This window comes from Dysidea avara, chromosome 13 (genome assembly GCF_963678975.1).
Source record: "Dysidea avara chromosome 13, odDysAvar1.4, whole genome shotgun sequence".
Classification (NCBI taxonomy): Eukaryota; Metazoa; Porifera; class Demospongiae; order Dictyoceratida; family Dysideidae; genus Dysidea; species Dysidea avara.
The window spans coordinates 11,365,007-11,393,002 of record NC_089284.1 but is presented as its reverse complement, the minus strand read 5'-3'; the positions used below and the strand labels follow the sequence as shown (position 1 = coordinate 11,393,002).

The following is a 27,996-nucleotide window of genomic DNA, read 5'->3' as shown; positions in this document are numbered from 1 at the left end:
TGTGATAACTGTACTTACTGAAGTACTATTTTTCATACATATGTGTACAATGAAACACAAGGTACATTTCATTGCACAAAGAACACTGTATTACAACAAATAAACATCATCATCACATACAGTATACAAATTTTGATAAAAAAAGGCTGCATAGAAATAAAATAACTAAGTGAAATTAAATTCAGTGTTACAATTCTCATCCTAGCCTCAGTGGTCTGCGTAATCTTGTAGCTGAAACATATTAAAATTAATGGACATGTACTGGTGCAGGGGAGGGGGTAGGACAAGCCCACGTGAACTGGTAATGGAATTATGTAAGGTCCCTAGCACTACTAAGATATATTCTGAAGAAAGTGATTCTTCTATAGGGATATATCCAGCACAGACGATTATTTGTGGTTGTTTGATACATACAAAGTGACCACGTTACTGGTGAATTTGTGACTGCATGCCACATGTCATCATTTCAGAACACTGACTTCTTCATAACGGTTTTAATTTTCTTCACAAAATTCACATCATTGTGATTTACAAACACAGTAGAATTTCATTGTATATCAAACCTTTTCGTCAATATTTTGAACAGTAAACATTAGCTCACATGATACATTTTCAAGCATCACTTAAGTGCATTGCAAACAGTTTCACGTGGGCTTATCCTATCCCCTGTATCAAATATATGCTTACTTGAAAATTTCATTGGGATTAAATCATCAGGTTTGTAGCTATCCAAATAGAAGTCACATGTTACTAGTAAGGTTACTACATGACAGTGTACGCATACCTGCAGTAAGGGGACACCGGACACCTCATCACTAGATATTGGTTCTGCTTTATTGTCAACCGCCATAAGTCCTGCAAGATTGATGAAAGTACTATTGAACACAAACAGTTATTTAAACCACAAATGTGTATGTAAAACATTTAATGCTACATAATAATTTCTAAATGAACAGTCAACAAACAAAAACACTGAAATGCAAAGAAATTTAGAAGAAAATTTATGTAGAGGAATTTAATTCAACCATGCCACAACTTTTCAATGGTATAAATAACTGCTGGCTTCAAGTTGCTTAACAATAATCACTAGGGAGACAAACCTGATGTCCTGCTCTCACATCGTACTCCCATAAGTTGAAGCACTGCAAGAAAATTTAAATAATATATACAGCTCAGGTAAATGAAATTGGAGTATACACAAGTATTAAAAGTGAAAATTTATGTTGATATATAGTAAACTATACAAATTAATTCCTCACCCTGGTAAATGTCCAGTGGTACTTTTCATCATCGTCCAAGAACAGTACATAAATTTTTCCCTAACAGAAGTTAGCACACATGAACTCCAAACAGACTCATTATATGTGACCGTCTTAGCAAAAACCCGACTTATTCGCATAAGCATGTGTATTGAGAAAAACAAAATCTTTTGAAAAAATCATAAAACTACGCATGCTACAAAGAAAAAATACACAAGTTTTTATCAGGAAATTACTTGGAGAAGGAAGACTCAAATCAATGAAAACTATATACCAACCCATTTGGCAGTTCAAAAATCTTTGTTTCACTTCTGTAGCCCCAACGGTATGCGTGTCACATGCATTTGTATACGATGCAGTAAACGTAAACAAGATCATCGTCATTTCTTCAACTAAACTGCCTTCATACCCATATGTGTAAGTGACTACAGGGCTAACACTATACCTTGGCTGATTTGCTAAATTAATTGTGAACACTATTTTAAGCCAAATTGCAATGTTGTAGTCTAATACAAATGGAAGTTATGGCTACAGATGTAAGTGCCTGTAGTTTATTTTCAGTATAGTCACTGTATAAATCGATTATCTTGCTCTTTCTACTGTCTAGCGCTATAATTCCAAAACAACTCACAGGTTTTTGCTAAGACGGTTACACAATTATGTAAGTAAAGTATGGCACAAGATAAACTATGGCACAAAATAAATAAGGAGGAGAGAGTATGGTATACTGCAATTTGACTAAAGAGACTCATATAGATTGCAAGTGGTTAACATGTGTTTAACGTACTCCTGAAATAAGCACTTGAGCAGTGCTGGCGACAATACAAATATACATACCCTGTAGCTGTCAATTGCTAGTACTACCATATGAATGCATGCAAACATACAATTGCAAAGACAGAAGGACACAGTACTCACCTGGTCACGAGGAACAAGACCATAATCACACCGGCTGATATTTCGTCTAATAGGAATGGCTTGTCTACAGAATTATAAAACAAAATTAAAAGCTACAGTGTGAAAATATACACAGCTATAAACAGAATACTCACCTTAGCAGACTATGGATAACTTGTTCATAAGGTTCTCTTTTAAGACTAAAGAATAAACAACAACATATTATGATCTGTCTGTACAGTGAAACCTGTCTATTCTAGTATATACTCCTCTGGGGCAACATTTCTTGAAAGCAGGTAGATGTATTAGACAGGTCATTTTGTATACTGATGACACATTTGGGGATTATTACAATGGCCAGTATAGACAGGTGACCTTACTATACAGTGACCTGTTTGGACAGGTTTTGTAGTACCAATAAGGTAAGATGCTAACCTATCCAAGTTGCGAAGCTGTATGAAACGCTCATGAGCTTGGCTGCGTGTGTTGAAATGTTTCCTCTGCTGGTAGGAGTCGATGTGCATGCCAGTATCAAAATGGTATGTCCTGGACACTTCAGGAATAAGACACTCCCTACAAGAATAAACAAGGAGCAAGTTACCTGACAAAACCATTAATGCATAAGATATACAAAGGTGGGAGTATAATACATCAATTATCTAACCAATGACAACAAATTTATGATCATGTTATATAACAGGAATAGCCCATTCTCAATCAGCAACCAAGGTATGCAAATTAAGTTTATAGATTCCATGGGGGAACACAATAGTACAATGTAAGCTATGATGTCACTTTAATGATGACATCATCACTTTTTGATTAACAGCTAATCAAAAACGATGTCATAATATACTGGAGTTTATGCTTTCGTGGTCAACATTACGTAAGCCATACAAGAAGTCTAAAGTGCATTGCATATTTTTGCCATACTGAAAATGGGCTATTTGAACGTAATAATATAAAACACCCTATAGAGCAATCACTGCATGTGGTCATTTGATTAACTGAAAATTCTGATACAAAACTGTACAGACAGTTACAGAGTATATGTATGTACATAAACAATGGAAATTTTAAGATCATTTAACTTTCAGAGATATGGACTTTTCAGATTTATGGACTACCCCAGGTCCCAAGGGGTTTGGATAACTGAGATTCTGTGAATTACACCGAATACTGGTACCTGAGAATGACATGCACCCCAAGAAATTTTCACATATTAGACTCTCTCAGATGGCTTCTGGTACATTCTCAGGTTCCTGAGAATGACTAGAAGTAGTCTCAGGTTATTACTGATCCTGACGCATTCTGATGCACTTTCATTTAAGTTATCGCTAAAATTTAAAAGCATTGCATAAAATTTAAGGGGAGAGAGAGTCTGTCAGGGACAAGGTACACTCCCTCTAAATAAAACCCAGACATGAAGCTAAACGGACCTGTAGGGACTAAAATCTTCACCCCTAGGGTTTCAATTGAATCCTTACTTGACAGAGTTTGTTAACATAATTTGCACATAACAACAACATGTACGTTACTCACCTTCCTTGCAATTGGGGGTCTTCCCTTATCCACCCATCCCATGTGAGAGGCTCAGACTCATTGGGCCATTTAGCCTCCAGCTCCTTTTTGTACAAAGACCTACTGAGCAGCCAGCCAAGGCCAGGCATGCCATCAATCCTGAACACTGCACTGGTGTCTTGTGACGAGTGCTTGTAGCCCTACCAACAAAAACAAATCATTAAAACTTTCCTGATAGCTTGAGACACCAATTTAAAATAAATTCGTAAACAGCACACTCGACACTACCTGATCTTTATCCTCAAAAAATACACCACCAAAATAAAATGTAACATTTGGGCCTTGAAAATTTCTAGCTATAATATTTGCCTAAACAGCATTTCACATACCGTACGACTACACTGACACATATATACATATATATCATATCTTAGACCAAACTTACAAAGTCATTCCATGCAGAAATACAAAAAATCGAGTCATCTTCCTCCATCAAATAAACTGTTTGACTGAAAAAGCTATCAGCAACATACGTACCATTATACCAGTCATTCACAATTAATAATTGTACACTCACCTAAAGAAATCTGGAGACACTTCCAAATCATCTTCCAGTATTATAATGTATGGAGCATCCTACATACATATGTAATAACAGGCATGTAAAAGGCAATACAATGGAATATACTTATATGTAACATGGACAACCAAAGTGCCCAAATTTTCAGGGAAGCAATAAAACCCGGAATACGGAATAACGGAACAGCGGAATAAGCGAAAATTACATTCTTAATATTTTACTACTATATATACAGTCTATAGCATTTATACGATACTCACCTCGTAGCAATTCCAGAGAATCACTAAGGCGATCCTCAGGGCGATCTTTAAATAGAACTAGCACAAAACTAACCACTCTAGAATAATCCAACTAAGCTAAAATACTTTCTAATACACTTTACTACAAAATCGCTACAACACTATAAGTTCTTTCTGCTACAGCTACTTATACCAGCCATCACACACGAGTAACTGCCCGAATGTATTAGAATCAAGCTGCACAAAGTGATGTCAGCTAAATACAGCACTTAACCTTTTGAATTTACATTAAGCTTGTTTGGCGATGGATAACTAACAGGTTCTAAGCCAAAGTAGATTATTTCAGAGAAGATTTCTTAGGATGGAATGCTGTCACTAATAAATTCGGGCAGTTGCTCGTGTGTGATGGCTGGTATAAGTAGCTGTAGCAGAAAGAACTTATAGTGTTGTAGCGATTTTGTAGTAAAGTGTATTAGAAAGTATTTTAGCTTAGTTAGATTATTCTAGAGTGGTTAGTTTTGTGCTAGTTCTATTTAAAGATTGCCCTGAGGATCGCCTTAGTGATTCTCTGTGGAATTGCTACGAGGTGAGTATTGTATAAATGCTATAGACTGTATATATAGTAGTAAAATATTAAGAATGTAATTTTCGCTTATTCCGCTGTTCCGTTATTCCGTATTCCGGGTTTTATTGCTTCCCAAATTTTCACATCACAAAAGGAGCCTAACAAAACAAGTGGGTGTTAGTGCCCACAATAACAGGTTGTACAGTACATACTATATGTTCAGTGTATGTATTACATATTTCAGCATTCAGTCACCCACCACAATCCCATAATAAGTCAAAATGACAGACCCAACATGTTACATGTATAGACTTGGGAACCTGGAAGTCACAGATGACAAACAAAGCCATTGCAAATGAAGCCATACATCCTGCCACAAATATTCACTTATTGCATCATGCGAATAGTGTTCACAACACAACAATTAAAATGGCCGTTGTGTCAATGGCTAAAGAAGACATCACTAAAGTAAGTAGAGTACAGTAGTTTAGAGCCTTTGTTCAAGGGAATTAATTCAGGTGCTTTATGCGAAACTTTGGCGACATACAGTACAGCATTTATGGCTTTAGTATGGTAAGTGTTGGTATAACTTTCTGTGTTAATTTTTTCCTGTATACTAGTGAGGGAGACCTCTGTATTAATGTAAAATACGTGAGTGGTATTTGTAGCAGGGCCACATGCTGACAAAAAGGAGGTTTGTACTGCTTGTCAATGTTACAGTGGGCGCTGTAGGTCCTTTCACGGTGGCCAAAAAACTTTCTGAATCGCATAGTTATATTTCAGCCTGAAATCATGTTTGTCGTGTCCTGCTTATGCTACTAAATAACAGATTCCACAATTTACTTGGCTTCAATGTGCAGCAATCCTTGTGAAAACTGACACAGAAAATATTTTTGCATGCTTTTATAATCAGTTCTATAGCGTCGCTGTAAATATTCGATAGTCGTACATGTAGATAGAGGAAGAACTGGATTAAAACATGGTGTTGTTTGCTTTAGCATAGCTCTCCAAATTTTTTCAAAAAGTAAATTTTAAAACTGTTCTTTATACTGGAAATTGACAGGTAACCGCCACGTTATCCATTGGGTCTAACAATGACAGGCTGTTCTTAATAGAAAGTAACAATAGTGATTCTCTACACATACAACAATAACAACACTACATAGCTACTCACCGGATACAGGTTAAACATTGTTGATAATGTGTACTTGTAATGCTGTGTGTATAGAGCATACACACAAGTATTTGAGTAACCAATAGTGTGACTGTATGTGCTTTACGTACCTCAGTGATCCGATACATTCCTGTTGATTTCACTGGATTACACACTGCATTGACGCCAAATAATTTAGCAACTGCAACTTGCATCTATAGCACACACAACCAATATAATATCTAATCTCATGCGCCAGCTCACAAATGCTCACATACATACACACAACACGCAGAGTTACGCACGTGCAGAAAGCCTTTTATGGTCATTCCACTGTCAAACTTGGATTCCTACATTCTAAAAAGCTGTGCGTGCATGTTACAAGCAAAGCAACCCTGCTCAAAATGTTGCGCGTACTGTATATACGTACAATATTCCAAGCAGGAGAAATTCATACCAAATAAGGATCTGATGATTCACAGATAACACACTTGTCCACTATACAGATACCATCGAAGACATACATACAAACACACGCAAAGTGCAAAATTAATGGTGGTTGTCTATATATAATCAATTTTACATGGCAGAACAGTCCATCTTGTAGAAATATACAACCAACACCATTTCAACTGTAAACACTTGTAATTTACTAGCAAGCGAATATCCGAATAGTAAATTCAGGATCCAGATAGAATCTTAACATAACACTTTCACACCTCAGATCAAAGGAATTCCAGAGGATACATTTGCCATGTATACCTTTTTACAGGGAGACATCTAAATGTACACCGGTGTACATTGAAATGTATCCCGGGAAAGTGGTTGGCACTTCTAAAAGAGCAAGCCACTTTCATCAAAGCAAGCATGGCCTTGATGTGGATGAGGTAGTGGTACCGCCTTCTGTTGTTTTATACAAGCTCAGACTGAAATCAATTGTGAGGATAAATTAATGCTCACCACAAATTGAAGTGTTGCCACTAGAAGCACTAAAATGAAGGCGTTTCAGTATCCTTGCCGCTCTACAAGTTGGGAAATGTTACTTAAAGGTGAGAACTAGTCTTACAGTGCATTCACAAGCATTTCGGCATGTTTTTGAATGCGGAAACGCCCACTTTATGGACGACACGAGTTAACCACCCTATAACAAAGCTTACCCCTTTAGTATATATTGTGATTAGCCTTTAAACAACACGAAAGCATTATAACACTTGTAAATTCCCCGAAATTTGCCCTACTTGACTTTTCCGTGATATCCATAGGACTCATCCGTTTATTGTAACAATCGTAGCTACAACGTTACTTGCTGCCTAACCATAATCGAATCTTTCAGGCATGCAGATAAAACGAATCCAGTGGTTACACTCATACTGGAATCAAGGCTATCAGCCTGGATGGAAATGTTACATATTAGCTGCAACATGGGCACTCATGATTTGCCTAATATGCATGACCACAGCCCTTGGGCTTTGGGCATACATATCAGGCAAATCACTCGTGCCCATGTTACAGCTATAAAATATCTGAACAAATCAAATATTTGTTACAGCCCTACTTTCAATTACCAGAACAGTGCTCTAGCTATGCTGCATCACAACACACAAACACACACACACAAACACACACACACACAGAGATTATACCGTACACTTACAGGGAACATTCCATCCAGAAACACAGTAATGAGAGATTTGTTAGCTATGCACAAAGATAAACAGTAAATATACAAACACATTACGTATCTTCACAGTGTATTGACCACACTTATACTACGTATATCCACTTGTCGATTGAAATTATAAATAACTCTAAACTGTGTCTCTCACAGTGGACCTACCACTAACTTAAAGCTGTCAGAACACATCTTCAAATGGTAATAGCTAAGGGGAAACTTTTATGCTACAAATTTAAGAACACAGCACACCCAATACTGAGGATGGCTACAGAGTCTAGTAAACACAGTACACAGTCTGCTGTTGTCTGACAATGTATTCAACCTTTGTTTGTTGTGTCAACAATAGAGTAGCATCACATGATACACCATTATACTGCAATCAGTGCAATGTGTACATGTTCACAATTTCTTACCTCCATCAGCTTGTAGTAAATGATAAAGACTCCTGTAACAGTTAATAGAACAGAGTATACACTAGACAGTTAATACCTGTGTATCCTGGTTGTTCTATTTGTGGCCACCAATGCTACCGGAACATTTGGAATATTGTTTCCAGGAAACTAAATGGATAACAGAAGAGCTAAATATATGTTGAAACTCTAAATATATGTTGAAACTGTTTTCATATTTTAACAATACATGCATTCATTGCATTGTAGCTCTACATGTAGCAATTTTTGCTGTACTACACACACTCATAATACATGAATGCAAACACATGGAATACTGTACGTATGTAAGTAATGGACAATGTGTTTCTATCACTGTCATAGACTGAAGGCATACATGTTATGTGATAAGGCAGGTACAGTAAAACATAGTTTAGTTGGTACTTGAATGTATGTGAAAAACACTGACCGGTTTTGTTTCCACATAAAATTCTGCTGGGTTCTCATCTATAACAAGAGGACTAAGTAATGCATGATATGAATACTATACACTTAAGTCTGTATTTGAATGCATGCACACACTCATATTGCACAAGATTACGATGAAATTAAAACGTCACTACACTGCATCTTAGTCACATATTCACACAAAAATATACTTTCCAAATTTTACAAAGTTGGTCAATCCTTTAATCAAAATAATATGTTTGCATCTTGGAATATTTGTGCAATCACAAAACCACCAAGCATAGTACCTGTACAAAGTGCTGTGTATTGAGGAAATTGTGAACAAAAGTCGTTTCTTTTCTGCTCCAGTGGAGAGAGTACCTTCACTGTGATCGTGGTTACTGTAACATTAGTCTCCATGTAGGGAGCTGTCACTGAAGGGATCATGGTAGTGTTGACTTCCAGAGATGCTTGCAACGAGCGAAGAGACACATTTTCAGAGACAACAACAACAGCACTGAAGTCAACGGCTAACACTCCAAACACATTTACACCAGCAGCATTGACTACCAGTACAATGAAGATGAGTCTTAGCAGCCACTGGAAAATATGAGAGCATATAATATTATGCGTAGGTTGTAGTATGGTGTGCAGGTAGATCAAAGGCTGCCGCCAGTGTTACAAATCAGAAAACCTCATGGGTATGTTACAACTATAACTTATTACTTTAACACTTCACAAAAGCTACTATTAGATTACAATGGACCCCTGGATATGCTAGACGCCCTTTAGTCTATCATACAGGCACATACATTGAAGTTATGGCACTTAACAAATGAGGGATGTTCCCTTAAAAATAGAACGATAGTGTTTGCTTATAGAACACATTCACGTACACAAATCACTTACTGATTGATATTTCTTTAACGTTATATGTGACGATGGCATTACAATTCGAGCAATGTAAAATATAAGGAGTAAAAACTGCAGAAAGAAAAACAACAAACACACAAGAGTATTTTACAAACAGTGACAATAAGAACTGACTGATAATAGTGTACAAAACACAGACTGGCTGAGTTAAAAATGCATCTTAACATTCACTGGATTCACTGACAATACCACATATCAGCTTTATATATGAGTATCATTTCATGCTACTCTAATATGGATGCATATCATTAAAGGGGCAAGTCTACTTTATAGCAATCTAGCCTTACTGCATGTTTGCTTGCAAGGATAGTGATGACTTATTCAGTACTGACAGTTTATACAATGTACATATTCTCAACTGCAACCATATCACTAAGCCAAAATATGTATACACTTATTTAACTTGAGCAGACATTGTATGTACATTAAATTTATATGAGCATGACATACAAATACCGTACAAATGTTACATACTAATCAGTACTATAATCAAGGTGGGCAGTTACAACTGAACAGTTAGTGTCAAAAGCTCTAGCATGTACTTAGGAGGTAGTTTGTTCATATTTGTGGTAACTACAAAGCCAACCCTATAATAAACAGTGATGGTTGGATCCCTAGCCCACTTGTCTGATTAACAGCTTTGAGTTGAGGTACGTACAACCTCATACCATTGGCTTCACAAACTGTTTCATTGAAGTATGCACAAGTGTAACCTACAATTGGGTATTGGTTAACTATTGGTAAAAAAATATCAGATATCAGTTTTGCTAAAAAGTAGGAATCTTGGTACAACATTGATTTAGATGGTCTGTACTGTTAGCACTTAGATGGCTTAGTTGTTTAAAACCAAAATAACTATTGTAGGTGGGCTATTGGTTGAAATGTTTGGTCAACATGATGATAACCTTTATCCCTTAAGACATCCCCAGCCGCCCACATGCTCAATCGGCCCGCACATGTGGGCAGCTGGGGACAAGACTGATGAAACTACTGTACATTCAAGCAATTGATCAATCAATCAATCAAGCAACGTGAATCCATCACAGCTATTCTCATACGGTGGCGACTACTGGCCAAATTGGTGAATTGTGTCATATTAACCTTACTATACAGAACTACTTACTTAGTAACCATACATCTAAATACTCGCTACGAAAGAAGGAACTCGACTGTGGTGTTTTTGTTTACATAATACTAACCGCCACGAAGTTATTACTCGGCAAAGTCTAAACTTTGGCAAAAAAAAAAAAAACAGCCCGAACAAACAATGGAATCCCAACAAACTGTCTGCAAAGGAGCCTTACACTCCATAGAACTAATATAGTTTACATACAGTGCGATCCATTTCACAGTTGGTTTCTCCGTCCATTTCCGGCATTGCGCATGTATATATCTACTCATGTGCACCATGCTACATCTGGGATAAAACACTCAAGCATTGTCTCCCCACATCTCCATTGATGTCTTCTTGGTAGTACAATAGATTTCAACTCTAAACAGTTTGTAGCGAAGCTAGATTTCAATCCCTGCATGATTTGTGATGCCATGTTGCCGTATGGTGGATACAGCCGTTAATGGGATAATTATTAACCAGTCAAAAGCTTAAAATTACATTGTTAGTCACTATCTCACTAGGGACCCACAAAGAAGGCTACTGAAAAGTGAGAGCCTGTGTAGCAGGGAGTGAGAAACATGTTAGAGTTCATAATAAAAGATAGTAAGGGGTCAGTAAAAGTGTTAATTTGTTCAAAGAATATTATGCAGTAATTTTGCACAGGATGCATTGGCAGTTAGACACTCTCCATCACTATTTTTTATTGTGAACTCTTTCTAAAACTATGTTGAATGCAGAAAAAAATCCCAGACCATTCTGTGTTTGTTTTTAATGCTGCTATTAGATTACAGAGGTGTCGAATTGCAAAGGATGTTTTCTATACAAAGGTGTTGGTGAATGACAACTTTCGTTGGATTAGAGAGGATTCAGGTGTCGTTTGAGTGTATGCTTGTCAATAATGAAGACCACGAAGAGCAGACACCGTTGGTTCTTCAATGTGAGATGTTTACATCTCACCAGTGACACAGTGCTGTGTAGAATTTTGTTGGTTTGTCTAGTGTGACCTAATAAATAGATTCACAAATGGGCATACTATTTTCATAGCTACTTGTTCTCAAGTCAAATACCATGGCGGTGTTTGAGTGTGTAAAAAGGAAACTCGAAGGCTTCAGACAGCCTTCATGACGTGAGCAGCAGGAGAGGCGCTGATGGGCTCAGGACTGAAACCACTTATGAGCACTTACGCCAGATATTGCCAAGATCTTGGTTCACATCACTATGCGTTATGAGATGAGCTGTCTTGTGCCAGCCACTTTCTAGTTTACATGTACAGTATCTGTAAGGTGGACTGGGTGAACTACACTACATACCCCAACTCAAGCCTCTAGCACTGTAACAAAGCCACAGTCAGTTTCCCACTTATCAGAAAGGAAAATGGGCTAGGAGGAGCCTGCAATGTATATTGCAACTGGTGGTGATAACCGGTGGTAGCAAATCCTGAGGAGAAGTTAAAGCCTTGCCTGTCAACTCAGCCCTTCCTGGGTCACTCCTCAGTTGATTGGCAATTCCAGCAATGATGAATTACATGGTTCAGTCTCAGTACAATCTTTTGCTGAGTCATCTTGATTACTAGCTGTGTCATTGTAGTTGATGGCAGGTCAATTGAGGAGGCCTGTGCTATAGTCAGAAGGGTTGAGACACTGTTGAAGTCGTTGTTATCCAGTTGAGACATGACATAAACTCCTATGGATCAAAAAACAGTCAGTTGAGCCAGACCAACTTGGAGGCGTGCCAAGATTTAGTGATTTTTTAATAATGCATATCCCCAGGTTTTGATTCCTCAGATACCCTGTAACTATGTTTAATAGGTTAACCTTCATTTTTCAAAATGACAACCCATCCACAGTAGTGACGTACGTAATAGCCAACTTAATAATTGACACTCTATGGCTTCTGGTTTTACCCAATATGACTGAAACACATTGCTTCTGTAAACACTGCTTAGAACTGATTTCATATGCTTTGAGGTATATATGCGTACCAGAACAATGGACATTACTGTGGTTGACCACAACTTCGTATCTTGTGTAAATCATAGCATTTCACAAATCGCTATGTGATATTATAAGTGTTAAAGCAAAGGTAAACCACAATTCAAATATGACTGTTGATTTTGGATGGGCAGGCAGTAGTGAATAAGCTACATGTAGAATCGATTTACTTCTTTTTTTTTGGCAATTGTTCCATTTAACACAACTTATCATGCAACATCGGTAGAAGTGTTTTGAAATAGCCTTGAAAAGAAAAGTAGCTTGACACAATGGTAGACAATCAAGTAAATAGCGTCTAATAACAAGTCCAGCACATTTTACCAGGAGCTCATAAATGCTGCAAGGCACAAAAGTTTGACTCTTGTTTTGACTCTTTGGCGCTTGCAATCTCCTGAATTTACTGACCCTGATGTTATTGTTTTCATAATTATAAGACAAAAATGAAGTTTAGAAATGGTAATTTTACAAGAATGCATAACATTGGAACAGTTACAAGTATCAGCCATTGTGTGAATTACAATGTTGGATAGTCAGTAAAATCTCTTATCAGTACATCACTACCAACTAACATGCATGATGATTCACAGTTGAAGCTCTGAGTGAAGTAAGCTCGTCAAGTTTTCCATAAAGTACATTTGAAAGACAGAAGGTGTATTGATTAACAGTTGCAGTAAGGCATGCAAGGCAGAGGATGCATGCTTATTACTAAAACCTGTTCACCATGAAATTTACCAGGACTAAAGGTACACCATTAAGTTCCTTGTACCATCAGATATATCTATAATGGTAACATATGGGGATACATGTAGTGCGAGTTTCAGTCTAGCCCTCTCACAGCTCAATGATAGGCTAAATAATTGCCAATTACTGATATTGCTGAAATTCAGCTGATAACTTAATTTCCCAACTAATCAGTACCAGTTGGCCCACTGTTCAGTATCTACCATTGCAGTAGTTAAGTTTTACTGCTCCAGTTTCATTTGTAGCATGCATGTAAAATCAAAAACTAATCATTGGGAAATGTTTGAACACACAAACTCCACACACAAACTCCACACAACACACACACACACACACACACACACACACACACACACACACACACACACACACACACACACACACACAAACTCCACACACACACAAACTCCACACACACACACAAACTCCACACACGCACGCACGCACGCACGCACGCACGCACGCACGCACGCACGCACGCACACACACAAAAGCAAAGCCTATGGCGGCCATGCGAAACACAGCTATTGCCACCCAGCGAACCAGCACTGGGATGGCTGTGCACCACTCAGGCACTTGAGCCTTGTGCAGGCAAATCCTCCAGGGGCAGGGCTAGTAACCGACAGGAGGACTGTCCAGATCTCACCGAGAGGGGTAGCGGAACTTAGAAGTTCCACAACAACCCCAACACTGTTAAGTGAGACAAGAACAGTTGGGAATTTGTTTCCCCCAGTAAACACCAGGTACCCTTTGATTTTACAGCTGGGTGGGCTGCTTCCTCAGATGACACCAGGCCACCAGGTCTAACAGCTGGGTAGACTGGAACAATGTGAGTAATGCTTCTTCCTCCAGGAAACAACACCAAATTGGCATAACCGGGCATCGAACCTGGAACCTTTTTCACACATACACATGACAGCCACACAACACAGAGAATATAACCACTATTCAGGCACTTGGATTACAGCTATGTACATGGATAATGACATCATGGTAGATACTAGTTAAGGGTTTCCATAGTACTGTATAGTAGGGACCACAAAGGAGTAGGAGTGGCTCACGAAATAACATCACCCAAAAACCAGCCTCAATTTTCCCAGACGACAATGAGGCAGTATTGGTTAGGTAAAACTAAGCTTTCAAATCGACCTGAAATGCTTTCAACAAGTTGCTACGGAATTTAAAAATATTTTATTTAACAGAATTTTCTACTGACTGAGTAAATGACTGATGCCTTCAGACAAGCGTAACTTGATAACGACTAAGGCTATGGGTTTGATTTTATCACTGTTTGACATCGCTTCGGCCCGACAGGTGCCTTTTGGCATACCGCAGTACGCACAATGTATTCTTCATGGAATTACCAGTTTGTGTCCCATTCATCCTTGCTGACAGTGAAAAGTGTCGATTTGGCAGTAGCACGTGATGGCTTCTCTTCGAAACAGAAATTGTCTGTATTTTTCATAGTGGCTGTTTTGATTGCAGAGGTGCTTTTCGAGCAGTTCTTGATTCGTACTGCTGTGTAACAGGTTGAACATAGCTGACAACAAAGCATAATGGATGCTTCACTTTTCAGACGATAATTGATATAGCTGAGGCATGCGGCGCCATTTCAGATGCGGTATGCGTGGGTTCACCAGTCATAATAATTATTTTAAAAAGTTAACAAGTACACAAATTTTTTTTGGAATTTTCAGCTAGAGTAGGGACCATACCACATCAATAAAAAGAGCTGAAACAAGCTGGAGTAGTGCACAATATTAAATCACAGTAAAACAATAAGAAGTGTTATATCCCTACAATGCACAGTAGGGATTATCGATGTGCTATGGTCCCTACTCTAGTTGAAAATTTCCAAATTTTTGTGTACTTGTTATATAAAGTGTATAGACTTGGAAGCCATTTAAGAAGCCATACATCTTAAAGGTATCACACAACTTGAAGGAAAACATAGATTAGTTCTTGCATCATTATCTCAGTTGTTTGAAGAGCTTCATGCCTACATAAAAATCTTTTAATTAATGTGCTCATTACCATAAGGAAGTGAATGGTGAAAGTGAATTTACTATCTGCAATTGCAATATACCAATTTTAGCCCTGGTATTAAAACTATTAATGGTGCCATACTATATATGGGGCTACAAACAAGTCACCCCGTAGAGTGTTCTAACTACAAACAAGTCAACCTGTAGAGATTGCAGGTATCAAAATAAACCGTGTGTTTACAGAAGGGTTAGCTAAATATGTAACATTTTGCCTTGGCACTTCCTAAATATTATCTTATTTATTTGTGATCAATATTTTCTAGTAGTGTATCCATTCAAGGGCAATACCTATATATTTAGTAATAGGCCTCACCCACACTGACGTTATAACATAAAAGGGCAGCAATAGCGCAGGGACTTTGTACAGAGGGGTATTGGGAGAGATGACGTTTCACTATGATAACACGTATTCCAACAGGGGCAAAGGCATATGGTGAAAGTGAGGCATATATACCATACAATATAAATGCACGCTGCGTATTTTGCATCAATGTCAGAAGTTACATGTAGGTCTGACTCACCATATGGGGATCACCTCAAAACTAGTCTTTTACTCACCTTCATGTATCCAATGGTTCCATGTCGTGAAAGCCACAAACTTTAGTGATGAAGTCCCCACACTATTACAGCCACTTAGTCATTTATTTTATTGCAGCACTATACACTGTCCCTACTCTAAATTTAAAACTCCTAATTTTCTTTATACTTGTGATATATACAACTCTTCGTCAATGCTGATAAGGTCCATACCAAGGTATTATTATCTAGAAAGGTTTTTGGCAATACTGCAGGGCCCTAACACCAGTTATAAAAATGTTCTTGATCGTCATAGCTACTCAAAAATATAAGCCTACCAATGTTACTAGAAATTACACATGACATCATTCAGAATAAAACCTACTCACCCACATAATCCCATTAAGGGAAATAGTTAGGAGCATGAAATAGTTGGTTTGTGCCAACTGACTTGAGCTGACAACATTGTATTCCCTGTTTTTAATGTATCTTAGAGAAGATGAACATGACAGGAACATCAACATGGAAAACACTGCCAAGAACAAACTGAAGAGGAAATGTAACTAAACAAATAAGAAACCACATCATGATGAAGTATATGCTATGTGTTTCACATGTGCTTACCAATTTTGGGACTTGTCGTCGAAACAGAAACAATTCACAGATAAATATAAACAAGAAAGTTGGGATCCCAACTAGTGCAAGTGTCCATTGGTTTGTTGGAGTCATTGTTCACTGTTCACGTGTGCCTGTGGATAAAATCATAATTCATAGTAATGATTCTCGCCCCACACCGCTAGATTGCGGTCGAGGGGCGAGACTAAATGCGCACAACAGTCAATTGTCTATAACATTAAAACGGAAAACAAAAGTTACAGACGGTACACTAAAGGACCTTAGACGATCGATTAACTGTGCTACAAAGTGTTCGTTTATAAAATACCTTCTCGTTTGAGCGTTGATTTAGAATAACGCCGAGATTATTCAACTACTACTCATTTAAAACAAATATACTGTACACATTACCTTGTGAGTGAATTTAAGAACTGGCTTGACGGATGACTATTTTAACCACCTCGTTAATGTGATTTCTGTCTGATTCTCAGCGAGGTCTCAGTTACTATACCATACAAGGCAGCCTGTGGTAAAACCCCGCAATGAAACAGTAAACGGAGTCCGTAATTTAGTTCGTGAACCAAAAAAGATTCTAGCCTCGCCCAAAAAAAGCACTAAGTTGCTGGTGAACGTGAGCGGTTGAAGATGAAGGCGCTCTTTCGTTGGGCTTTGTATTTACTCATCCTTACTATATCCATTGCACTAGTACATATGTGGATAACGAACAAGCAATATCTCTTCGATAGAGAGACGATTTTTGCCATCACCAAGAAAGCCATCGCTAAGCTTAACACTACAGGTAAGCCCATCTTAAATAGCTTACCTCCATGAACTGTTGCCTTTCAGGTAAAGCAACACATGTTGAGATCTTTGATGAAGTAGCTAAAGGTTTGGAGGCCAAGTACAAAACACACATCATCCCCAAATCTGATAGACAATGGTTGTTTGTCAATGCCGGTGGATGGATGGCATCATTTTATCTCATGCACGCATCACTCACTGAATATGTGTACTTCATGGGCACAGCCATGCAAACGTCAGGCCATGCAGGTCAGTTCCCTGGCGTGATAGTCTCATCACTCAGACTCTACGTATCTAAAGTGCACTTATTGATTTTTAGATTTATAAGTGCCCACCAGAAAGCATTTTCATGGGTGCTTATGATCAACCTTGACGTAGAATCTGAGATGACAAGACCACTGCTATGTGCTGATCAACAAAATCAGTGCAAGCATTTATTTCAATATACTGTGTTTGTATGTAGATGTATCCCATAGGACGACACTGGCTGAACATATCTAGTATAGTTGTTGGTGGTGAATTCAGGGAATGGAAAGAAGGAACCACTGAAAGTATTGTCCTATATCCTGGTAAGTGCAGTGCATGTGGCTTCTCGATTTTGACCCTTTGGCAGTGGTGGACTTTTAAAAGGGGGTTTCCGAAAAAAAGTTAACATGATAGAATGTAGGGTGGCATGCCTCCAGAAATTTTTGAGATTTTGGAAGCTCTGAGATTGGATTTTAGGCTAGTTTTAGTAGAAGTTAGCTACAGTACTTTCCTAAATGTGAAATAAACTAATCGTAGAGCAATAGTTTTGACCAAGATGTAACTTTGATTGCTCTATTAGAGTAGTTTCTTGACTGCTCTATTAGAGTATCTCAATGCAATCAGTGGGAGGTGAAAAGTAAGTGTTTAACAGCTATATGTCAGATGTTAGTTGCATGCATGCTACTGAAATACAGTTCTTTGCTATGATAAATTGTCAATACAGCAATAGTAAAGCTACTAAGTTTAAAAGGGGGTTTCTGTCAAAACCACAGAAACTCACCTATATCCTCCACTCTTGGGTTTGTTTTATGGAACACTTTAGTGTGATTTCAATGAAAGTTATAGGTAATTTTATTGTTTTATGTGATTTAAATTAGGTGATACAACCTTTCAAGCGTGGGGAACTACAGTTGGAATGGATTGGAAGGCTGGCACTTGGGTTGTGGTATATAGTCGTGGCATCTCAGTTCCAACATTGGTAGTGTGTTTAGTGGACACCCTAACTGGAACTACCGACGTTTATAACCTGTACAAGCTAACTGTGTTATGGGGAAAGGCATTGATGAATGAACTCATGCAATTAAAATTTTAGAATTTTTTCTTCACTTGTATAAATTATAACTGAATACATTTTATGGCTGCATTTGTTGACAAAAGTAAGCCACTACTCTCACATGTCTTCATTGAAACATTCTTACGAAAGTGAGCATGCATGTCTTATGCTGTTGTATTGGTTATTACATCACATCAAGAGTTCGTATATTATAAAGAGACTTTAGCTTCTGATAGTTAAATCAAGTGTTCCTGGTCCTTATCTTTAAATGCCATGTATCATTGTTTAAAACTTAGTTTTAACCATTCTAACACCTGAACAAATCACCCCATTTGTAAGTTAATTGTTGTCCCACACATCGTGAAATCACTGCATGGTCTGATAAAATCATTCATATCTCCTAGCAGGAAGAAGCTGTGGTTGTGAAATTTCACAGGAAGAAGGCTTAATAGTTGCTTTGTCCAAATGTGTAAAAAATTAGATCAAAAAATATTGCTGAAATTTTCAATTGTTTTCCTGCAAATTTTGCATGTGCCCAAAAGGATGGTTTTCCAAAATTGGGTCACATAATTTATTATGAACTCTTGACCACATGTAACATGCTGGGAGACAATGAAATGCAATGCAGTTGACACCAGTCTGGTTGACACTCGACATGCAGTTCAGAAAATATGAACCATAAAAACTATTTGGTTATTATTATTATTAACACTTTACAGTGACCAGCACTGAAGGTCTGATATTGGCAGTATGAGACTTTCTAAAGGTGTACACAGAAGGCTCAAGCCATGCACAGTGGGATGGATTAACTTCTCTTGGAGCTCAGCTATAGCAATATACACTTAATTTAGTTTGAACATTCCAGCTGTTAAACATTCCAAAAATCAAGTTTATGGAACTAGTTGCAGTGCACTTAGCTCAAACAAATGTCCATCAATCTTTACTTAGGATTACCCATTGTTTTTGTAAGAGTATGCTAGGGGGAAGAGGGTAAATTCCCCTGTACACTTTTTTTTAAATTGTTGGTCTTAGCAGCACAATGTAAAGAAATAATTCATAATATTTTAGTACTAGTGTTTGGTTAAAATGTTGAAGGTGTGGAAGCTGGATGCAGCTGAAATCCGAATTATTGTTTTGGGAGCAGACAAGTAGTGTACTCAAGGCTCCAAGTAATCAACATTCTGTAGGTGCCTACATTGTGACATCAGAGGGAAATACATACAATATTATGAACTTGATATTAAATAGTACGCTTTTGGGTAGGAGGGAGGGTGCGAGTAAAATAAAAGTTTTCTGTATGCTTGTAAAATGCTGAAAATTTATGGACGGTCCCATATAAACCATTAAATGGTACACATGGTAGATAACTAGCACATGGAGCTGAATTTGTCAATATACACATAAAAGATGCATATATGTACTACGTAGGAGCATGCTGCTCAGCCCTCTCCAACAATTACAACAGATTTTGCAATATATTACTCAGCAAACTATACATCATATTAATTTTGGACCACACGTGCCATAAAATATAATACCTCACTGTAAAATTGAGCATGCATGTAGCTAGAGAACTTTAGCTTCACCAGCTAGGGTGCTCCCACCCTTGCCAGTTACTGGATCTGTCTCTGTAGCTTGTACACATGATTACCAATATCTTTATATGTTTCACAATAAAAATCCAGTTCAATTCTAGTTTATGTTATAAAAATATTAAACACACGGGTAGCTTATTGAGTTTACATCTTTACGAGTAGAAATGGCATATCCGAGGACAACAGACAGCCAATAACAAAGAGCCCACCAGCTGACAGACTCAGTCTTGCAGTAGCTGATGGATTTTCATACAACTTGCCAGCTCTAAACTGTCTTTCCAACTGTAGGGCACCAGGTAGAGTAATCACTGGTAGCATTAAGAAGAGAGAGTAGTTGACTCCCCAGGCAATGAAAATTATGTAAGGCGTAAATATGAAAAGTGCATAGAGAAAATATGAAATCTCTTTTCCAACTAAGATAGCAAGAGTTGTGATGTTAGCTTTCTTGTCAGCTTCCATATCTCTTGTATTGTTACTATGGAAAACAGCTTCAGAGAAGAAAGCTAGAGGTACTGATAGCACTAACGGAAGAAATGAGAAGATACCAATCTGGATCATAAAGGAAACTAATACAACAAATGGTCCAAACACTACAATAAACACAACATCACCAAGAGCATGATACTTCAGACCAGTATAAGAAAATGACACCAAGAACCCTCCAAAGTACATAATGGCAAGTTGTGTACCATGTGCATTGGAGAAGACCATCAGTAATAACACACAAATGATACCTAATGCATACAAACATGATGCAAAGTTCACCACTTGCTCTGGCTTTAACATACTATCCACCAGTGTACGATCATCAGATAACTTTGTGTCCACTCCTCCCATGTAATCATAGTAAGTGTTGACAAGATTCCCAGCAGCATGGATAAGCATTATGGATAGGACAGTAATGAAGAACAGACCGAAGCTGAACTGAGAACAGCATTTGTAGCTCAGTACAGCACCCAACAATACTGGGATAAAGGACAGGGGGAACAATTGAGGCCGCACTGCTGATATATACGTAGTGATTGCTGTCATGATTTGAAAATTGTCTAAATGAACAATAAACATATACATCAAGTAAACTGAGTTATACCTACCATAAAATGAACTGAACAGCACCAGGAGAAATACCTCAACAACACGCGATGTAATTAATTCTAAATAATGCGCCTCGTGTGCTTTATTTGGAGTACACAGCCTTTTAGTCTCGTGCCCAGCCGGGCTCGCGCTAATGCGCAAATATCCATTAGCGCGAGCCCGGCAGGGCACGAAACTACCTCCAAATAAAGCACACTAGGATCATTATTTGGAATCATTTTCCACGGGCGATTTTCCATCACTAGACATTTCTGCAGCTCCTTCTATGGTAGGTAACTCAGTTAACTTGATGGATACATTTAGCTACACATTGTTTATATTGTTCATTTAGACAATTTTCAAATCATGACAGCTATCACTACGTATCTATCAGCAGTGCGTCCTCAAATGTTCCCCCTGTCCTTTATCCCAGTATTGTTGGGTGCTGTACTTGGCTACAAATGCTGTTCTCAGTTCAGTTCTGGTTTGTTCTTCGTTACCGTGCTATCCATAATACTAATCCATGCTGCTGGGAATCTTGTCAACACTTACTATGATTACATGAGAGGAGTGGACACAAGCTTATCTGATGATCGTACACTGGTGGATAACATGTTAAAGCCAGAGCAAGTGGTGAACTTTTCATCATATTTGTATGCCTTAGGTATCATATGTGTGTTGTTACTGATGGTCTTCTCCAATGCACATGGTACACAACTTGCCATTATGTACTTTGGAGGGTTCTTGGTGTCATTTTCTTACACTGGTGGATATGGTCTGAAGTATCATGCCCTTGGTGATGTTGTGTTTATTGTAGTGTTTGGACCGTTGGTTGTATTAGTGTCCTTTATGATCCAAATTGGTATCTTCTCATCTCTTCCGTTAGTGCTATCAGTACCTCTAGCTTTCTTCTCTGAAGCTGTTTTCCATAGTAACAATACAAGAGATATGGAAGCTGACAAGAAAGCTAACATCACAACTCTTGCTATCCTAGTCGGAAAAGAGATTTCATATTTCCTCTATGCACTTTTCATATTTACGCCTTACATAATTTTCATTGCCTGGGGAATCAACTACTCTCTCTTCTTAATGCTACCAGTGATTACTCTACCTGGTGCCCTACAGTTGGAAAGACAGTTTAGAGCTGGCAAGTTGTATGAGAATCCAGCAGCTACTGCAAGACTGAGTCTGTCAGCTGGTGTGCTCTTTGCTGTTGGCTGTCTGTTGTCTTCGGATATGCCATTTCTACTCATAAAAGATGTAAACTCACATAAGCTACCTGTTTATTAATTTATTGCTGTATATAAGTGTGTTTAATATTTTATTGTAAAACCTAATCATGTTGGTAATCATAAATTACGTACAAGCTACAGGCCAGTAGCTGGCAAGGGGGAAAAGCTGCTGGGAGCGTGTTAATGTATACACTCTCAACTTTACAGTGAGGTACATATCTATGGCACCTGAGTAGTCTAAATATGGATTACAGTTGAGTAAAAGATGATTGTTCTAAGTAATATTACTATTAGAGTACCACAATTGTTTATGAAATTTTGTTGCAGGTGAGCATAGGCAGATCTAGGAGATACTGAGGGGGATGGGTTCAAAAAAGAATAGAACTCTGGTACACAAGCTATAATTATTCTTTAGCATAATTTTGGTTGGATGAATAAAGGATAATGTATACGTCCTACAACCTAGTTGTACATCCTTAGAGAAAATTTTTAAAATTTGCTTCAAACCTGAAAATTAGTAACTAATATATAATCAGATAGCTACTTAATTTTCTTTAGCAGATGGAAATTTTTCACCTGAACTTGAATGTGCTATATACTTGTTACTGTGATTGTATCAGATGTCTTTTAATCTTAAATGAACCATTATTAATGATGTGGCATTAATTATACTGCTAATTATAAGGTGAACATATGTAGGAAATTCTTAAAGAGCCATGAAAACCAAATTTTATTAAGTAGTCACTGATTAACAGATGAAATATTGAAATGCTTGCATACCACCATAATTATTTCATAACCGTACAATGATGCTTATTATCAGTGATCAGTATTGGGAGCAAGATTGAGATACTTTAATAAAGCAGTCACCAACTACTCTTATAGAACATTCAGCATAAACATACAAGATGGTTTCTTCTATGCAATTTACCCATACATGAAAAATGTCGCTATATATATACATATGTGCTTGCATCCACACTTTTTTGTGATGCCAGCCTGAGGGCCTAGCTACATACTTGATAGTTTTGTGTATAAAAGAAAGGCATACACCCAGCCGGTACCTTATATACTGTAGTGTAAAAGGCACTGGGGAACAGTCTGCAGTTTTTAGTCATGTATTGGAATAGACCTCAAGTCTTTTTTCTTGATACACTTCATTGTAGTTAGAAATCAAATTAAAATAATTATGATTGTTTACAAATCATTCCATTTTGTCAGTGGATTCATTTCTGTAGCTATATGCATACATGCCCATTAGCTATGTGTAGTTCTGTCTCAGATGATGATCACATTAATTCATCAAAGGTCTCTCAGTAACTGGAAGCCGGCAGACCCCAACTCCTGGTGACTTAGTACATCAAAAAATTATGTGGCCTGGCTCCTAGCATAAATGCTAATATGACACACTTTGTTGAGTAGTATTACCAGGAGCTTATAAGCACCGAAGGCGCGAAGGAGCGTGATACTAGTGGTTCCAACATTTGACTAATTACTTAAACCTCAGTCCGTGTAGGGCTTTCATCCTATATTCACTGCTACTTAGTGGTTTATTGCATCATCACCGTCAAGCTGTTTATCTTCAAAGGAAGCCATGATGAGTCTGGATTCAGCTCATGAGCTCAACTTGTACATACTATAAGAATATCAATAAATGTTTTACTGTTGTATTAGAGTGACTACTCTGTTATGGTATCTCAATCTTGATTGGCTTGATCTTGCTTGGTAGTGAGTCAAACATTACAACTTTTAGAAGAACTGCAAGCCATGATGAGTCTTCGGCGCTTATAAGCTCCTGGTATTACCCGCGGCATAAACCCATAACATTCTATTGAAATTTCAGCAGTATACTATACTTTACCATCAATATTTGTACGTTGGTATCTTGCAGTTCTTCTAAAAGTTGTAATGTTTGACTCACTACCAAGCAAGATCAAGCCAATCAAGATTGAGATACCATAACAGAGTAGTCACTCTAATACAACAGTAAAACATTAATTTATTGATATTCACTCTTATAGTATGTACAAGTTGAGCTCATGAGCTGAATCCAGAAAATAGATTAAAAGTAAAGTGGCTTAAAGTACGTGGCTCATCATCTGGTTGGCTCAAAAGTAATAACATTTCAGCCAACCAGATGATTAGTGGTGAAGTGATCATGTACCATTGCAAGTTCAAGAATGCACCTTCATGACCTCTCCATAGGAAATGTACGGTGAAAATTTTGATTGGCCATAAATATTGTCAGGCATTTGAAATAAAAGATTTTGAAATGTTTTTAGTAGGTCAAGAAGTATATAGCTAGTACAAATTAGCCAATTTCAAGAACGTATGTAATATGTATACTGCATCCATGAGTAATTAATATTTTGTGAGGGCTCAGCTCAACGTGAACATACTAAAATAAATAACGGAGGCCCTACTGTGCATATAATATTCAAAAATTCCCTGGCCCCAGAGTCATGGGAAGCATGCTGATCTAGGGAGCCTGGGCTCAGACCCCTTAAACTATATTAGCAATAGCAGTATAAGCTCATAATTATTCAATTTTGTATCACACATGCACGCTAATAATGCTACAATGTCTAGTCAGGAAATATTCCTTTCTCGATGAAAACCCTGATCATGGGTTAATGAAAAACCCTGAGATTCAACACTCTACATCATTTCCAACAATGTAAAGTTCCTCCCCACATTAACAAATCTATGCATGCATGGGTATTTATATGAATGTTCTATTAGAGTATCTCCATCTTGGAAAAACTTCCAAGAGGGCTTTGCAAATCCTGGAGTTTTTTGTTACAATAAATTGTTGTGCTGTACTGCATGCATGATGTTATTCACTTGCTTTTATGCTGCTAAACTTAGGTTGTTAGCAACGTTCCTGCTGAAAGTTAGAAATCTAATTTTCAAAGAAACGAGGTAGTAGCTATAGGGGAGTTTATCTAAGTATTAAAGCTAGCAAAGATAAAATTAAGGTTGTAAACTATGTATTTGCTAAACACTAGTTATTTGTACAGAAAGTAGCTAACTAGTTATATGATTATAATGTAACCACTGAAGTAACAACCTCGACTCTGTAGATGCACCGCTTCACTTCATGTGTAAAGATGTATAAGTGATGTTTGAACTTTTAGGTACATGGCATATATGTGTATAGGTGTTTTGTTCTATAAAGCTAGCTGGATATTTACACCACCAGTACATTTTGTAATTTATTATTATTGGTTAAATAGGGCAGACAGTTGAGGCTGATTAGGTAAACATGCTGTACACATTACAAAGAATCATCTTCTGAAAACTTAGTTAAATTGTCTGTTTCAATGATTGGTGTTGGCAATGATTCCATTCTGTGATTGTCTTCAGAGATAAGTTTGACATATATGTAGTGGTATTTGTAGATGGTATCATCAAGTGGAATGGGTGATGTTGTCTAGTATGTGTGGTGGTGTGCTCATGAAGTGATAGTGATCAAGTAGAGATAAGCTAATCACACCATGCATTATTAGTATTAGTATAAAGATGTTAAATCTTTCCCTTTGCTAATGGCAATCAATTAAGCAAAGCACTGACACTACTGTGACAGCTGTAATCAGAAAGGATCCACCTTTGGACTTTTTCTAAAAGTGATATTTGCACAATGTAATGTGGGTCCCAGACAACACATGTGTATTCCATTAACGGTTGAACTAATAATAAATATGCAGATGCCTTGATATTAGTTGAACATTTACTAAGGTGGCATTTGAAAAAGTTTAACATCCTTGTAGCCTTATTAGTAACATTAGTAACATAGGTAGACCATGAAAGATGGTCATCCAACATCACTCCAAGATACATAATATATTATGTTGATGTGTTACAGATAAGATGGACCCGTAGAGAGAGGAGAGAGTAGTTTGCAGTTGTGTGATTTAGGAACCTTGAACATCCCATAACAGTACATTTACCAAGATTAAACCTCATCTTCCAGACCAAGCCCAATGGGATCAGGTATATCCAGATCCCTTTGCAGTAAATCCTGCTTTGTTTTAATGACTCAATACAATAAGCAATCATCGGCAAAAAGTGTTTACATTATCAATGAACTCTTTCCATTAGGGTGACATATATATTGAATTTACTGAATTTTACTGGCTTCTCATTATGATGACACATTTGATTGGAGATCCATAAGACCACCAACTTGTTTCCTGTCACCAGCCCGCATGGAAATTTTAGAGCCACATGCAAATTTATTATTGCAAAGGGATCTATGGTTATTATTTTCCATGGTTATTATTGGAAAGGTATAGTGAGTTGTTTGGTGCCATAAAGCTTATTATTGGAAAGGTATAGTGAGTTGTTTGGTGCCATAAAGCATGGATAACTATGTAGTGTTGAATCCATTCCAACCTCGGACTGGATTACAAGCAGCAGATTTCTTCAATTAGCCACTGGTGAATGATATACATTGGAGTCCCACTTATCATGTTGGAACATGTGGAAAATTCGTACTGTTGCAGTTGATGGCTAAATATTAGTGTTATGACCACAAGCAGGATACACCCAGCCAGCAAACTCTATATTAATTTGGTGGCTGCATGCTCAGAGAAAATGAGCTAGGGTCTGCAACACTTCGAATCTAACCTTCTATGAGATTTGAATCTTGATGAATCCCAGTGAAATCACAACAAATCTTACATCTCTGAGAGAAAAGGCATTTAGGAGTTAATGGGTTCCCTTTAATATCCATTAAATAATAAATTTTAACAATATAATAAATAATAGCCGCCCGCCTGCATGGTATTTTTTGCCTGACTAGGATGGGAAACAAGCAATTTACAATTGTTGGCCTAACTGTAGTAATGCCATTTAGTATTCCACTTTGACTCACAGCAGAAAATTTAAAAGTGGATGTACTAAACGACTATAGTATGCACAAGTTAAGCTGAATCCTGAAAAACAGCTATATGAAAAAAAAACTACATATTTTTCTTAAGTGAATTAACATTTTAGTATGTGTGGTTTGGCTCCATTGCAAGTGTTCAGGAAAGGGCCATAATAGACAGTGCATTTTGTTGCTTCCCCATAGAAAACGTATGGTGAAAATTTTTAATATTGTCTCAGACATTTGATCAAAAAGATAGTGAAATATTTTTAACGGGTCAAGCAGTACTTCAAATGAGCCAAATTTCTAGACATGTGTAATTGCATCCATGCATATGAGTTATTAAAATTAATATTTTGAGTTCAACACATACATACTAGCTATAATGGGTTCTGGTAGTGATTCAAGTATTGAAAGAAGATACTGGTTTGGTATTTAGGAATA

The 27,996-nt window shown here is 37.5% G+C and overlaps 4 protein-coding genes across 4 annotated transcripts; 2 read left to right on the top strand and 2 right to left on the bottom strand.

The window, feature by feature from the left end:
* Window positions 1-17,246, bottom strand: LOC136243414 (protein O-linked-mannose beta-1,2-N-acetylglucosaminyltransferase 1-like). The gene is made up of 22 exons (XM_066034923.1): window positions 17,092-17,246; window positions 16,690-16,814; window positions 16,455-16,628; window positions 9,635-9,709; window positions 9,034-9,325; window positions 8,748-8,785; window positions 8,379-8,449; window positions 8,303-8,334; window positions 7,869-7,912; window positions 6,346-6,429; window positions 6,236-6,277; window positions 4,255-4,313; window positions 4,123-4,195; window positions 3,699-3,877; window positions 2,592-2,729; window positions 2,312-2,356; window positions 2,178-2,241; window positions 1,260-1,319; window positions 1,101-1,142; window positions 785-855; window positions 688-725; window positions 1-231 (listed from the first exon to the last, which is right to left on the bottom strand). Exons 2-22 carry the CDS (start codon window positions 16,792-16,794, stop codon window positions 197-199), a joined length of 1,761 nt encoding a protein of 586 aa, XP_065890995.1. The 5' UTR covers window positions 16,795-16,814; window positions 17,092-17,246; the 3' UTR covers window positions 1-196.
* LOC136243418 (sigma non-opioid intracellular receptor 1-like) lies at window positions 16,928-18,917 on the top strand. The gene is made up of 4 exons (XM_066034927.1): window positions 16,928-17,479; window positions 17,527-17,730; window positions 17,958-18,050; window positions 18,606-18,917. The coding sequence occupies exons 1-4, from the start codon at window positions 17,326-17,328 to the stop codon at window positions 18,818-18,820; spliced, it is 666 nt and encodes a 221-aa protein (XP_065890999.1). The 5' UTR covers window positions 16,928-17,325; the 3' UTR covers window positions 18,821-18,917.
* A 1,511-nt stretch (window positions 18,918-20,428) lies between these two features.
* LOC136242613 (ubiA prenyltransferase domain-containing protein 1-like) lies at window positions 20,429-21,560 on the bottom strand. The gene is made up of 2 exons (XM_066034057.1): window positions 21,471-21,560; window positions 20,429-21,422 (listed from the first exon to the last, which is right to left on the bottom strand). The coding sequence occupies exon 2, from the start codon at window positions 21,406-21,408 to the stop codon at window positions 20,521-20,523; it is 888 nt and encodes a 295-aa protein (XP_065890129.1). The 5' UTR covers window positions 21,409-21,422; window positions 21,471-21,560; the 3' UTR covers window positions 20,429-20,520.
* A 53-nt stretch (window positions 21,561-21,613) lies between these two features.
* Window positions 21,614-22,806, top strand: LOC136242813 (ubiA prenyltransferase domain-containing protein 1-like). The gene is made up of 2 exons (XM_066034297.1): window positions 21,614-21,739; window positions 21,803-22,806. The coding sequence occupies exon 2, from the start codon at window positions 21,817-21,819 to the stop codon at window positions 22,738-22,740; it is 924 nt and encodes a 307-aa protein (XP_065890369.1). The 5' UTR covers window positions 21,614-21,739; window positions 21,803-21,816; the 3' UTR covers window positions 22,741-22,806.
* Window positions 22,807-27,996: the final 5,190 nt, after the last annotated feature.